Below are 16,297 nucleotides of genomic sequence, written 5' to 3'. Positions count from 1 at the left end.
TATACAAATACGTGGAAATTAAATAATCTGCTCCTGAATAATCTTTGGGTCAACAATAAAATTAAGATAGAAATTTAAAAATCCTTTGAACGGAATGATAATAGTGACACAACCTATCAAAACATCTGAGATACAGCAAAAGTGGTGCTAAGAGGAAACTTCATAGCATTAAACGCCTACAGCAAAAAGTCTGAAAGAGCTTGGCTTGGCTGCAGGGTAGGCCACGGCAGAGAAAATGGCAGATGGGAAGGTGGGAGAGGAGAAGGCTGAAAAGTTGCAGTGAGCTGGAGCCATTGGAGGACCTGAAGAAGAAGTGAAAAAACCTGTGAAAACTAAGGCTGTTTATTCCGGTAATGGAGAGAAAAGTGTTCGTCGCAGCACTGAGAAGCCATAAGCTGAAAAAGAAGCTGCAGTCCTCCCAACAAAGCCTACAAAGATCAAGTTTAGATCTGCCACAGGTAGTCACATGACAAAGAAAGCATCAGCCATATCCATCAAACTTGGATTAAGTAAGCCTAAAGAACCTGTTCCAACTCTTGCTTCAAAAATTCTTTTGGTAGCAGCAGGTTTTAATGAAGATGAAGGTAGCCAACCTGAGGCAATGCCTCCAGAAGCAAAGATGAGGATTAAAAATATTGGAAGAAATACATTAACATCAGCTGGACCAAACTCCTTCAATAAAAGAAGCATGTGTTTTTTGTTAACCAGAAGCTATGGGAACAAAATATAAAACCTCGTCTTGGTGTAATTCCCATGACTACAACAATTAAATACTCTGTTTTGAAACTGCGGTGTGAGGTGGGTGTAAAGTTAAATGAAACAGTTTCCTTTTTAAAGGATGGTATAAGACTATCTTTGGAGCTGCTTTTCTTTTTCTTTTTCATTTTTTAAAAAGATTGAGTGATACACTAATAAATCAGAGTTTGAAATTAGTGATAATTTATGTTTTCTATAAGGATTTCAAGAAATTTGCTGATATTGTAGTTTCATGTGCTTAGTTTCCACAGGTTACAGATGGCAACAAAATCAGAAATGATACCTTTTTAAGAATTGCATTTTTTAGACACAACTATTAGCAAATTAAGAGAAAAGCAAAAGTTATTGTCGATTTATAACTACAAGTAGTTATCCTCTTGGCTACCTTATTACCTAAGCCGTCTGGCTCCCAAGAACAGCCTTATAGAGAGAGGGAGTATAGTACTGGGAGGAAAATGCTACTTAACTATTGACTGAAAGTAAATTTAGATAAAATACAGCTTTTTTCCTTATGGGTATTTGTTTTGTTTCACGTCATCATAAACTAGGTATTGCATTGCTGTCAGTGGATTCAGATGCTTAGCTCTTAAAAACTTTTTTTTTTAAGTCAGGAAACAACAGGTGCTGCAGAGGATGTGGAGAAATAGGAACACTTTTACACTGTTGGTGGGACTGTAAACGAGTTCAACCATTGTGGAAGTCAGTGTGGCGATTCCTCAGGGATCTAGAACTAGAAATACCATTTGACCCAGCCATCCCATTACTGGGTATATACCCAAAGGATTAGAAATCATGCTGCTATAAAGACACATGCACACGTATGTTTATTGCGGCACTATTCACAATAGCAAAGACTTGGAACCAACCCAAATGTCCATCAATGATAGACTGGATTAAGAAAATGTGGCACATATACACCATGGAATACTATGCAGCCATAAAAAAGGATGAGTTCATGTCCTTTGTAGGGACATGGATGAAATTGGAAATCATCATTCTCAGTAAACTATCGCAAGGACAAAAAAACAAACACTGCATGTTCTCACTCATAGGTGGGAATTGAACAATGAGAACACATGGACACAGGAAGGGGAACATCACACTCTGGGGACTGTTGTGGGGTTGGGGGAGGGGGGAGGGATAGCATTAGGAGATATACCTAATGTAAATGGCGAGTTAATGGGTGCAGCACACCAACATGGCACATGTATACATATGTAACCAACCTGCACATTGTGCACATGTACCCTAAAACTTAAAGTATAATAATAAGATTTTTAAAAAATAGCAGTTTCTAGGCAAAGATAAAAAAAAAACATTGTTTTAATATTTATGTAAACTAGGGTTGGGCATAGTGACTCACACCTGTAATCCCAACACTTTGGGAAGCCAAGGTGGGCAGATCACTTGAGGTCAGGAGTTTGAGACAAGCGTGGCCAACATGGTGAAACCCAGTCTACTAAAAATATAAAAATTATCTGTGCATGGTGGTGCACACCTGTAGTCCAGCTACTCAGGAGGCTGAGCTGGACAATCACTTGAACTCAGGAGGCAAAGGTTGCAGTGAGCTGAGATTGGGCCACTGCACTCCAGCCTGGAAGACAGAGCAAGACTCTGTCTCAAAAAAAAAATTAAAAAAAATACATATATATACATATATATATGCAAACTGTTGAATATTTGAAATAGCCCACTTCACCTTAATGGGTCTTGTCTATCTTCATTAGTATTCAAAGAACAACCATTTGATATAAAGTAAATCAATATTTTTAATGTGCTTTTCTTAGTTTTAATTAGCTAGTTCCTGTAAGCATTTCTACCAGAAATTGAGGCAAATTCTAAGAAAGCTGTTTCTTTTAACATACAAACCACCACCAAAAATTTAAATGTACATATTGCTTAAGTATTAGGCTGTGTTTATTTTTTAAATGGTATAAACACCAAAGAGAAAAATTTAACATTGTATGAAGATGGAAAACAAGAAGATGCACTTTCTGTAACTTTGTCTAAGGATTTAAATTACTAACTTGTGAAACTCAATTTGAATTAAATTTAACTACAGGCTTTCTTACTAGTAAAATTGTATGGTTTATTTTAAATGTATATATTTTGATCACTTCTAGAAGATAACTTTGGAAAAATTCTTCTAGACATTGGCCTATGCAGAGTTCATAACCAAGAACCCAAAAGCAAATGCAACAAAAACAAAAATAAATAGATTGGACTTAAACTAAAAAGCTTCTTCACAGCAAAAGAAATAATCAGCAGAGTAAACAAAATCCACAAAGTGGGAAAAATACTCATAAATTATGTATCTGACAAGGGACTAATATCCAGAATCTACAAGGAACTCAAACAAATAAGCAAGAAAAAAGCAAATAATCCCATCAAAAAGTGGGCTAAGAACATGAATAGATAATTCTCAAAAGAAGATATACAGATGGCCAACAAACATAAAAAAATGTTCAACATCACTAATTATCAGAGAAATGCAAATCAAAAACACAATGAGATACCACCTTACTCCTGCAAGAATGGCCATAATTTAAAAATAAACAAAAATAGATGCTGGCATGAATATGGTGAAAGGGAACACTTAAACTGCTGGTGGGAATGTAAACTAGTACAACCACTATGGAAATCAATATGGAGATTTCTTAAAGAACAAAAAGTAGATCTACCATTTGATCCAGCAATCCCACTACTGGAGTATCTACCCAGAGAACAAGGAGTCATTATATGAAAAAAACACTTACACACACATGTTTATAGCAGCACAATTCACAGTTGCAAAATTATGAAACCAGCCTAAATGCCCATCAACCCACGACTGGATAAAGAAAATGTATATATTTATATATACATATATATACCACGGAATACTTCTCAGCCCTAAGAAAATGAAATAATTGCATTCACAGCAACCTGGATGGAGTTAGAGACCATTATTCTACATGAAGTAACTCAGGAATGGAAACCCAAACATTTTATATTCTCACTTACAAGTGGGAACTAAGCTATGAGGGTGCAAAAGGATAAGAATAATATATTGGACTCTGGGGACTCAAGGGGAAGGTTGGGAGGTGGGTGAAGAATAAGACTACACAATGGGTGCAGTGTACATTGCTCGGTGATGGGTACACCAAAATCTCAGAAATCACCACTAAAGAACATATGCATGTAACCAAACACCACCTGTTCCCCAAAAACTACTGAAATAAAAAATACTCTAAATAATCTTTAAAAAGTACAATACATAATTAAATGTTTCATTATATGCATTATCAAAATTAGGCTGGTCTATTTATAGAGAAATTGAGTATCTCACTATTTTGATTTGAAGATAGATGTTGGCAAACAAAGAATAATTATTGTTATTATCATTATTGTATAAATAATATAATGGCTCTATCATATGCTGAATGATCACTAAAATGGAAATAAAGAGTCAAAAAAAGAAAAAACGAAAAAGAAAAAAAAAAGAAATACTGGCCAGGTGTGGTGGCTCACGCCTGTAATCCCAGCACTTTGGGAGGCCAAGGCAGGTGGGTCACCAGAGGTCAGAAGTTCAAGACCAGCCTGGCCAATATGGCAAAACCCTGTCTCTATTAAAAATACAAAAATTACCTGGGCATGGTGGTGGGTGCCTGTAATCCCAGCTACTCAGGAGGCTGAGGCAGGAGAATCGCTTGAACCCAGGAGGTGGAGGTTGCAGTGAGCCGAGATCACACCACTGCACTCCAGCCTGGGCGACAGAGTGAGACTTGGTCCCCCTGCTCCAAAAAAAAAATCAGAGACAGAGGCTCAACTTAAGTAGAAAATAGAGAAACATAAAACAAAGCAATGAATAACAAATTGCACCCATCCAATTGAAAAACATTAGAAAGTCATATAATACTAAGTGTTGGACATGATATGAAGGTCTGAGAACCCTCAGATCCTGCAGATGCAAACCTACATTGTTGCCTACTCAAGGAAATCAAGAATGAGCACCCCAAGGAACCAGAAACCCCACTCCTAGGTGTACACCCCATATGTTCTCATACTAGTCCTTAGGAAGACACATCCAAAGATGTAGCCAGGAGCTGAGTGTACACACAGAGAGATAAATGATGAATATATATGGCTAAATTGTAAAGAAATTCAAACAATGCAGAAACATATCATGAATACTAAAAAAAGATGAAGAATAAAAAAATTATAGATTTTGGAAGTAAATGACACATTTAGGAAATTACAAAATGCAATGGAAAATTTTAACAATACACTATACCAAAGACAAAGAATTTCAGAGCTCAAAAAAAGGCTTTTTAATTAGCCCAATTAGACAAAAAAATAAAATAAAAGAACAAAGTCTCCAAGAAATGTGGGACTATGTACAATTGCCAAACCTAAGAATCACTGGTGTTCTGAAGAAGAAGCAAAAACTTTGAAAAACTTGCTTGAGGAAATAATTGAGGAAAACCTCCCTGGCCTTGATAGAGATTTATACATCCAAATACAAGAGGGTGTAAGGGAGAAAAGAATTCTAAGAGCAGTAAGACAAAAGCATAAGGCAACCTATAAAGGAAAACCTATCAAACAGCAGACTTCTCAGCAGGAACTTGACAAGTCAGGAGGGATTGGGGTCCTAGCTTTGGCCTCCTTAAACAAAATAACTGTTGACCAACAAATTTTTATCCAGCAAGACTATGTTTTATAAATGGAGGAGAAATAAAGATTTTTCAAGCAAATGCTGAGGGCATTTGACACTACAAGACCAGCCCTACAAGAAATGCTAAAAGTTCTAAAGATTAAGACAAAAGGTCGATATGCACCAGAAGAGAACCTCTTGAATGCATAAAACTCACAGGGCTTATGAAAGAATAACACAATGAAGAAAACAATGTAACTAAGTAACAATCAACATGATGACTCGAGTAGTACCTCACATCTCAATATTAATGTTGAATATATGTGATATAAATGCTCTTCTTAAAAGATACAGATTGGTGGAATGGATTTTAAAAATCACAAACTGATCTCTACTAAAAATACAAAAATTAGTTGGGTGAGGTGGTGCATGCCTGTAGTCCCAGCTACTTGGGAGGCTGAGGCAGGAGAATCGCTTGAACCCGGGAGCTGGAGGTTGCAGTGATCTGAGATCGCACTACTGCACTCCAGCCTGGCAACAGAGCAAGACTCCATCTTAAAAAAGAAATCATAAACTGAATATCTGCTGTCTTCAAGACACACACCTAACATGTAAGGATTTTTATAGACTCAAGGTAAAAGGGTGGAAAACGATATTCCATGCAAAAGACAACCAAAAGTGAGCAGTTATTCCTATTACTATATCAGATAAAGCACATTTTAAAGCAGCAACGGTAATGATAATAATAAGAGAATCAATCCAACGAGAAAATATTACAATCCTAAATATGTATGCACCTACCTCGGGAGTTCCCAGATTCATAAAACTATTACTACTTGACTTGAGGAGATCAGCAGACAGCAACACAATAACAGTGAGTGACTTTAAGACTCCACCGACAGCACTTGGCTAGGCGTGGTGGCTCACGCCTGTAATCTCAGCACTTTGGGAGGCCGAGGCGGGCGGATCACGAGGTCAGGAGATCAAGACCATCCCGGCTAACATGGTGAAACCCCGTCTCTACCAAAAATACAAAAAATTAGCCAGGCGTGGTGGCAAGCGCCTGTAGTCCCAGCTACTTGGGAGGCTGAAGCCAGAGAATGGTGTGAACCCAGGAGGCGGAGCTTGCAGTGAGCCAAGATCGCACCACTGCACTCCATCCAGCCTGGGCAACAGCAACAGAGCGAGACTCCATCTCAAAAAAAAAAAAAAAAAAAAAAAGACTCCACTGACAGCACTAGACAGATCATCATGGCAGAAATTCAACAAAGAAACACTGAATTTAAACTGTACTCTAGAACGAATGGACTACACAGATATCTACAGAACATTCTATCAATAACTGCAGAATATACCTTCTTCTCATCAGCACATGGAACATTCTCCAAGATTGAGCATACAACAGGACACAAAATAAGTCTCAATAAATTTTTAAAAATCAAAATCCTTTAGAGTATCTTCTCAAACCACAGTGGAATAAAACTAGAAATCAATTACATAAGGAACCCTGAAAAGTATACAAATACATGAAAATTGAACAATCTGTTCCTGAATAATTTTGGGGTTAATAAAATCAAGATGTAAATTTAAAAATTCTTTGAAATTAATGATAACAGTGATGCAACTTACCACAACTCCTGAAATAAAGCAGAAGCCACGCTAAGAAAAAAGTTTACAGCACTAAATGCCTACAGCAAAATATCTGAAACCTCACAAATTGACAAACTAACAACACATCTCAAGGAACTAGAGAAAGAAGAACAAACCCAAAGCTAGCAGAAGAAAAAAAAATTACAAAGATCAGAGCAGAACTAACTGAAATTAAAACTAAAAAATAAAAAACACAATACCAAAGATCAATGAAACAGAAAACTGTTTTTTGAAAAGACAACATCAATAGACTATTAGGTAGATTAACCCAGAAACAAAGAGAGAAGATTCAAATAAGCTTAATGGAAAATGAAAGTGAAGACTTACAACCAACAGCACAGAAGTATAAAAATCCATTTGAGATTACTATGAACACCTCTATGCACTCAAACTAGAATATCTAGAGAAAACGAATAGATTCCTGAAAACATACTTCCCTCCTAGCTTGAAGCAGAAATAGAAATCCTGAAGAGACCAACAGCATATGCCCTAATTCATTCTATGAAACCAGTATCTCCCCAATACCAAAGCCAAGAAGGGACATGATAAGAAGAAGAAAACAACACACCCATATCCCTGATGAACATAGATGCAAAAATACTCAACAAAATACTAGCGAACCAAATTCAACATTAAAAAGTTAATTAACCATTATCAAGTGAGTTTTATCCCAGGGATGCAGGGATGGTTCAACACATGAAAGTCAATAGATTCAGAAAAAGCATTTGATAAATTCCATCATCCCTTTATGATAAAAATCCTCAACAAACTAGGTATAGAAGGGATGTACCTCAAGATAATAAAAGCCGTATATAAAAATCCCCACAGCCAGCACTATACTGAATGAGGAAAAATTGAAATCATTCCCTGAGAACAGGAATGTGACAAGGATGCTCACATTCAACACTTTTATTCAACATAGTACTGGAAATACTAGCCAGAACAATCAGATAAGAGAAAGAAATAAAGGGCACCCAAATTGGAAAAGAGGAAGTCAAACTACCTCTGTTTGCTGATATGATTGTATACCAAGAAAACTCCAAAGACTCCTCCAAAAAATCTCCTAGGTTTGATAAATGAATTTAGTAAAGTCTCAGGTTATAAAATCAATATACATAAATCAGTAGCACTGCTATACACCACCAACAACTAAGCTGAGAATCAAATCAATAACTCACTTCCTTTTGCAACAGCTGGAAAAAATAAAATGAAATACCTAGGAGTATTAACCAAGGAGGCGAAAGAAATCATAGATGACACAAACAAATGGAAATATATCCCATGCTCATGTGGTGAAGAAGAAACACACACTGCTGGTGAGAATGTAAATTAGTGAAACTTTTTATGGAAAGGAGTATGTAGATTTCTCAAATAACTAAAAGTAGATCTACCATTTGATCCAGCAATTCCATTACTAGATATCCACCCAAAGGAAAAGAAGCCATTATATCAAAAAGAAATCTGCACATGTATGTTTATTGCAGCACAATTCACAATTGTGAAGACATGGAACCAAACTAAGTGCCCATCAACTGATGAGTGAATAAATAAAATGCAATATATATATATATATTTATATATATATACGTATATATGTATATATGTGTATATATATACACATACACACACACACACACACACACACACACACACACACCAAGGAATACTACTAAACCATAAAAAAGAATGAAATAATGTAATTTTCAGCAACTTGGATGAAACTGGAGGCCATTATTCTAAGTGAAGTAACTCAGGAATGAAAAACCAAACACCATATGTTCTCACTTGTAAGTGGGAACTAAGCTATGGGTATGCAAGGACATACAGAGTGGTTTAATGGACACTGGAAACCCAGAAGAGGGGAGAGTTGGAGGAGGATTAGGGACAAAAAACTACATATTGGGTACAATGCACAGTACTTGGGTGACAGGTGCACTAAAATCTCAGACTTCCCCACTATATAATTCGTCCACGTAACCCAAAATCACTTGTACCCCTATCACTATTGAAATTTTTAAAAAGAACCAAAAAATAAAATTAAAAATTAAGAAAAATAAATAAACAATCTGAATAGGCCTATATCTATTGATGATATTGAATCAACAACTAATAACCTTCCAAAACAGAAATCACCAGGCTCTGATGAGTTCACTGGTGAATTCCACAAAACATTTAAGGAAGAAATTATACCAATCCTGTACAATCTCTTTCAAATTATAGAAGCAGAGGAAATACTTCCTAACACATTCTATCAGACCAGCATCACCCTAATACCAAAAACCAGGCAAAGACACAAGAGAAGAAAACTATAGATCAATATCTCTAATGAACATAGATGCAAAAAAATTCTCAACAAAATACTAGCAAATCAAACCCAATGTATAAAAATAAGTATACACCTCAGTCAAGTGAGATTTATTCCAGGTATGAAAGGCTGGTACAACATTAGAATATCAATTAATGTAATCCATACCATCAACAGGCTACAGAAGAAAAATCACATGATCATATCATTAGATGCAAATAAAACATCTGACAAAATCCAACATCTATTCATAATTTTTTAAAAATCTTAGAATCTAGGAAATGAGGGGAACTTCCTTAATGTAATAAGAATGTCTATTTTAAAAACCCTGTAACTAACATCATGCTTAATGGTAAGAAAATAGAATCTTTCCCATTAAAATCAGGAACAGGGCAAGGATGTCCATGAGCAAGGATGACCCTCTTGTCATCCTTTTCAATAACATACTGGACGTCCTAGCTAATGCAATGAGACAAGAAAATGAAACAAAAGGAACACTAATTTGGAAGGATGAAATAACATTGTTTTTGTTCATCAATCACATCATTGTTTATGCAGAAAATCTGAAAGAATCAATGGAAAAGCTGGAGCTAATAAGCAATTATAGCAAAGTCGAAGGACACAAGATGAATACACAAAAGTCAATCAATTTTCTATAAAGCAGCAATGAACAAGTAGAATCTGAAATTACTAACACAATCCCATTTACATTAGCACGAAATACTTAAGTGGAAGTCCCATTTACATTAGCATGAAATACTTATGTGGAAATCTAACAAAATATGTACAAGATTTATATGAGGAAAACTACAAAATTCTGATGAAATCAAAGAAGAACTACATAAATGGAAAGGTGTTCCATGTTCATGGATAGGAAGACCCAATATTATCATGATGTCAGTTCTTCCCAATCTATAGATTCAATGCAATCCCAATCAAAATCCCAGCAAATTACTTTGTGGATATCAACAAACTCGTTCTAAAGTTTTTATGGAGAGGCAAAATATCCAGAACACCACAATATTGAAAAAGAACAATGTCAGAGGACTGACACTAGCCAATTTCAAGACTTACTATAAAGCAACAATAATCAAGACACTGTGATATTGATGAAATAATAGACAAACAGATCAGTGGAAAACATAGAGAACCTGGAAATAGAAATAGACCCACATAAATAAAATCTCCTGATCTTTGACAAAGGGGTAAATGTAATACAATGGAGAAAAGACCTTGTTTGTTTTGTTTTGTTTTGTTTTGTTTTTAAAGACAGAGTCTTGCTCTGTAACCCAGGCTGGAATGCAGTGACGCAATCTCGGCTCACTGCAACCTCCACCTCCTGGGTTCAAGCAATTTTCCTGCCTCAGCCTCCTGAGTAGCTGGCATTACAGACCCATGTCATCACACCCGGCTAATTTTTGTATTTTTAGTAGAGACAGGGTTTCACCATGTTGGCCAAGCTCGTCTCGAACTCCTGACCTCAGGTGATCCACTGGCCTCGGCCTCCCAAAGTGCTAGGAAGGATCATCATTTTTACAAATGGTTCTGGAACAAATGGACATCCACATGCAAAAAAAAAAAAATAACAAATCTAGACACAGACATTATACTCGTCATAAAAATTAACTCAAAATGGATTACAGACCTAAATATAAAACACAAAACTGTATAACTCCCAGAATGTAACATATGTGAAAATCCAGATAACCTTGGGTTTGGTGATGGCTTTTTAGATGGAACACCAAAGACACAATCCATGAAAGAAAGAATTAATAAGCTGGACTTCATTAAAATAAAAAAATTGCTCTGCTAAAGACACTATCAAGAGAATAAAAAGGCCACACACTGAAAGAAAATATTTGCAAAAGACACATGATAAAGAGCTGTAATCTAAAATACACAAAAATTCTTTAAAATTAAACAATAAGAAAGCAAGCATCTCAAAAAAAGGGCTAAAGACCTGAATAGACACCTCACCAAAGAAGATATATAGATGGCAAATAAACATACAAAAAGATGCTCCACACTATATGTCATCAGAGATGTGCAAATTAAAACAATGAAATACCACTACAGACTTTTCCAATGGCCAAAATCCAGAACACCAGCCTCACGAAATTCTAGCAAGGATGTAGAGAAACAGGAACTCTCAGTCATTTCTGCTGGAAACACAAAATAGTACAGCTACTTTTGAAGACACTTTGGCAGTTTCTTACAAAACTAAATATACTCTTACCACATGATCCAACAATCTCAGTCCTTGGTATTTATCCAAATAAGGTGAAAACCTATGTCCACACAAAAACTTGCACAGGGATGTTTATAGCAGCTTTATTCATAACAACCAAAATTTGGAAGCAACCAAGATGTCTTTCAGTGAGTGAGTGTATAAATAAACTGTGGTACATCCAGAAAATGGAATATTATTCAACACTGATAAGAAATGAGTTATCAAGCCATGAAACGACATGGAGGAATCTTAAATGCATATTACTAAGTGAAAGAAGCCAATCTGTAAAGGTTACATACTGTATCATTCCAACTATATGACATTCTGGAAGAGGCAAACTATGGAAACAGTAAAAAAAAAAAATCAATAGTTTCCAAGAGTTGTGGAGAGGGAGAGATGAACAGGTAGAACACAGAGTTTTAGGGCAGCAAAAATATTCTATATGAGACTGTAATGGTGGATACAAGTCATTATATATTTGTCCAAACCCACAGACTGTACAACACCAATAGTGAATGCTAATAGAAACTATGGACTTTGGATGATAAATATATGTTGATGCTGATTCATAGATTGTAACAAATGTACCACTCTGGTGGGGGATGTTGATAATGGAGGCGGCTATGCATGTGGTGGTAGGGGTTATATAGGAAATCTTTGAACCTTCCTTTCAATTTTGCTGTTAATCTATTGCTCTAATAAATAAAGTCTTTAAAAATAAATTTAAATAAATGTAGGCTTTGCATGCTATATGATCTATGTCACAACTACTCCAACTCAGCATTGTACAAAACAGCCATAGACTACAAATTGACATGAATGTGTTTCAATAAAACTTCATTCATAAAAAAGTCAGTGGGCCATATTTGGCCCATAAGCATAGTTTGCCAATCATTGATGTATACACTTGAACATGGTTTGTCTCTCTGGTTCTTGGCCCTCCATGCTCCTTTGGGTGTGAGCTATCCCTGTCATAAGCCCCCCGGCCCCAGACTATTTGATTAGTGATCGGGCTATCTTAGAAGAGGAAGATTTAGGCAAAATTAATCATGTCAAAACATGAAAGTTATCAACTTCCCCCACCAACTCTGCTCTTCTCACAATAGCCCCTATCATGGTGATTGGCAACATTGTTCATTCAGGCATTGAAGTCAGAAATCCGGCTGTTAGCTTTAACTTATCTCACTCCTCACCTGCCAACTGGATGACAAATTCTGTTGATTTCCCCGAACACTATTACATCTTTCCCCTCCTCTCCTTCCCCTCATAGCCTGGCTTAGGCCTAGGCTCTTACCATCTCTTGGTTAGACTACTGTTAATATCTTCCAGCAAAAGCGGGCTACTTGCAGTCCCCCAAGTATGTTGTGCTGTTTCGCATATATTTGCCACCACATATTTCCTTTTGCCTGGAATCCCCTACTCCCTTAAATCCTACTCCCAAATCTTATCTTCTCGGTGAAATCCTAGTCATTATTCAAAACCCAACTGGGACTTTCCCTTTCACACTTAATCATTGCCTCCTCAAGGCTACTTGGTTTAAATAGTATACCCTTGACAATCCCAAGATACATGTTCCACAAGCCCCAAATTATGAATATTGGAAAATTTAAGTATACATGTCAGAACCTTAGGGCTCAAATAATTAACTAGGCTACTAAATATTGTAACCAAAATGAACTCTGCATTTCATTGCATCATGAATTTAGTAACATCAACCATAAAATTAGCTTAATCTGAAAAGAAACAATAAAGCTTTTATCCCTTTAGGTAATTTACTGCATATATAACCATAAATAAAGAACAGAGATCAACCTCGTAGAGACACTTGCTCCCACACAGTAGTCACACAGAATGTGAATCACACATGCATCTCAGCAAAATCACAAATTTCTCCATGTAAAAGACTTTTGGAAAAAACAGTGAGTGTCAAATCCATAAATGCCAAGAGCCTGCTGTACTTCTATTATTGTACTTGTGTCAATGAACAACTACAGCCCCAATGAGAACATGAGCTTCTTGGGGTCAGGCCCACTATTTTGTCATTCTTTTTGTACCAAAGTTGATCTAACAGGAAGCAACCACTCCAAAAACATTTGTTGAATTAAATTACCTCCTAATTGATCTTCCTACTTCGAGGCCATCTTCCTTTCCAAAATCCTGCCAGTTATTTCACAAAAACATATCCCTGATGTCACTCCATTTCCCCCAAACCTCTGATGGCTCTTCATAATCTGCTTTACATGATTATGTCCCCATGCCATGCTAGGACATATAAGAGCCTTCACACCATGGCCTCATATTCCCAGTCTCATTCTTAGCCTCTCTTCTTCACACACCCTCTTCAAGCCACACTAGCTGCTCCTGGAACATTTTTGGACTTTCATTACTCTATGACTTTGTAAATGCTGTTTCCTCTGTCTAAAAGGTCCTCCTCCTCTCATCTGCCTGGAAAACCTGAATTTATTAATATAGCTCAGCTTAAATATCACTACCTTTGTAGCTTTCCCTGACCCCTCTCAGAATCACTGTCTCCCTCATTTGTTTTTTTATACCAACGTGTTTGTTCTAAAAACATACTAAGCTGATTCTGCGGGGAGGGAAAAGGGAAGGAGGGAGTGCCCTGTCAAAGGACTTACCCAAGCAGCGACTGCGGCACTACGTGTTAAGCATATTGTTCAAGCAGCAGTGGGAGGATGGAGCTGGATGGCCTTCATGTTATGAGATGCTATGGCTCGCATCTTTCACACTGCGTGTGTGTGTGTGTGTGTAACTGTGTGGGGGGTAGCAGGGGGAGGGAAACAGAACGAAGGGAGAGAGAGACACAGAGACAGAAACAAAGACGGCGGACACAGTGCAGTAAGAGCAGATGGGCGGACCCAAATTTCTTCTGCTTCACGATTTTGCGGAGGTCCAGCCCTGCATCCAGCCTGGAAACACAGGGTGGGGAGGAGGCAGAAAGGGGAGGGACTGCACTCCCTCTGAGCGTGCTAGCTCCGACTGCCTGACGGATCACCTTTCCGCTCCAACATGGCTAGTTCCTCAACGCCGTGACTCAAGCCTGTTGTGCCAGGCAGGGCGCACTCAGCAGCGCAGCCCCACAGGTGTCGACGGCTCAGCGAGAGGGTTCCCGCCAGGCTAGGCAGTGGAGTGCCGCACAGCGCGCCTTCCAGCCTCGCAGCCGCCACCCTAGCGGTTCCGACCCGGCGCCAGCAGGCCTGCTTGGTCGATCTTCGAGCCAAAGATGCGGCGAGGCTGGAAGATGGCCCTATCTGGGGGGCTGCGGTGCTGCCGCCGGGTACTGTCCTGGGTGCCAGTGCTCGTTATTGTCCTCGTCGTGCTCTGGTCCTACTATGCCTACGTCTTTGAACTCTGCCTGGGTAAGTGGGGCTGGGCACCTAAGGTGGGGAAATTATGCTCCAATATAATCGTTTGCCCTACCTTCACACTGGTGTCCCTTGTGTTCTCAAGCCCTCTCTCTGCGGTTTCCCTTTCTCTCCCTGGAGAGCTCCTTGTCCCCAGCCTCTGGCTTCCCACAATATTTCCTGCGCCCTTCCACCAGGGTCCCGCCGTGCCTCGATCGTCTCCCACCTAGGGTTTCTTATTTCTTTGCCCTACCCACAATAATGTCCTGGCTCTTCCCACGAGGGCTCCCTTTTCTTATACAGGGCAACCACCTGCACCTTGTGCTCTCCTTCTGGGAGCCCCTACTGTACCAAGTTGAGGAAACAACATACCCTGTGTCTTTAAACTGTTTGCTCACACTAGGAATCTCACCAATGCATCCAACTAGGAGCGCCACCATTTTCCCTCCTACTAGAATCCTGCTAGGATTTCCTACTAGGGATTTCCTACTGAAAGTTCCAAAATATTTCCTCTACTCTCTTACTAGCTCTCCTTTTTCCCACACTGGAATCTATCATTTTCCCGTGATCTCCTCACACTGGCTGAAGTGCTTCATATCTTTGTCCACTTGTAATCCCACAGTGCACCCTATTCTACTCCATTAAGATCTTCCCTTTTCACACAGTGGTAAGCCCTCCATTCTCTTTCCCTGTGGGCTCCCCCCATTTAATCATTTTCTTTCATGGGATTGCTATTCTATAATACATCCTCTCCTCTCACATTGGTATTCTATAATACATCCTCTCCTCTCACATTAGAGGCCCTGATTATATTATACTGGAGTTCCCTCCAGTCTCCTGCCTTCTTGCTTTGAGGAGCATTCGACTCCTTCCCATTAGGAGCCCCACATTATTTTCTGACACCTTATACTGGTGACCCTGCTATTGTCACATGATGATAGTGCCTTCTCCCACTAGAGTCACCTCTTTTACCCTCCCACAAGGGTTTCCATAATTTATCTCCTATTCCATCAAAGGGCCGCTACTTTTCTAATCATTATTCCTCGTTATCTTTTTTAGGAAATCCACTCCCCACCTCCCGCAGTGTTCTTTCACTTTTAGCCCCACATTCTGCCATCCACCTCCTTTGGGGTTTCTTATTATTATTTCTTCTTACTTTTCATTGGATTGCACTTGTCCCACCTTCTCAAACTGGGGAAACCCCATTCGTTCTCACTGGGATTTCTAATATTTCTACTCCTCCCAATGGGCATATCATTTCTCATTCCTTCTCATTAGACTACCCCTTTTATAATTCTATGATCTTTTTTTACCCTGTCCTGTCACACTAAGGAGCACTCTGTATCCTCCTTATTTGCAAA

General features: G+C 38.3%; 1 protein-coding gene and 1 pseudogene across 3 annotated transcripts in view; both read left to right on the top strand.

Moving 5' to 3' along the window:
• The first annotated feature begins 235 nt into the window (after positions 1-235).
• On the top strand, positions 236-891 carry LOC129024128 (PEST proteolytic signal-containing nuclear protein-like; annotated as a pseudogene).
• A 13,759-nt stretch (positions 892-14,650) lies between these two features.
• The window catches only part of ZDHHC15 (zinc finger DHHC-type palmitoyltransferase 15), a 163,773-nt gene continuing 162,126 nt past the window's right edge, over positions 14,651-16,297 (top strand). For 2 of the 3 annotated variants that reach the window (XM_054471388.2, XM_054471385.2), the window contains exon 1: positions 14,651-14,951. In XM_054471388.2, the coding sequence (XP_054327363.1) occupies positions 14,816-14,951 (136 nt within the window). In that variant the 5' untranslated portion in view covers positions 14,651-14,815. The remainder of the gene's footprint in view (positions 14,952-16,297) is intronic. The other variant, XM_054471386.1, reaches the window with a different exon arrangement.

The sequence above is a fragment of the Pongo pygmaeus genome, chromosome X, assembly GCF_028885625.2.
Source record: "Pongo pygmaeus isolate AG05252 chromosome X, NHGRI_mPonPyg2-v2.0_pri, whole genome shotgun sequence".
Lineage (NCBI taxonomy): Eukaryota > Metazoa > Chordata > Mammalia > Primates > Hominidae > Pongo > Pongo pygmaeus.
Note: the sequence above shows the minus strand (reverse complement) of the source record. Positions and strands in the feature narration are given on the sequence as shown.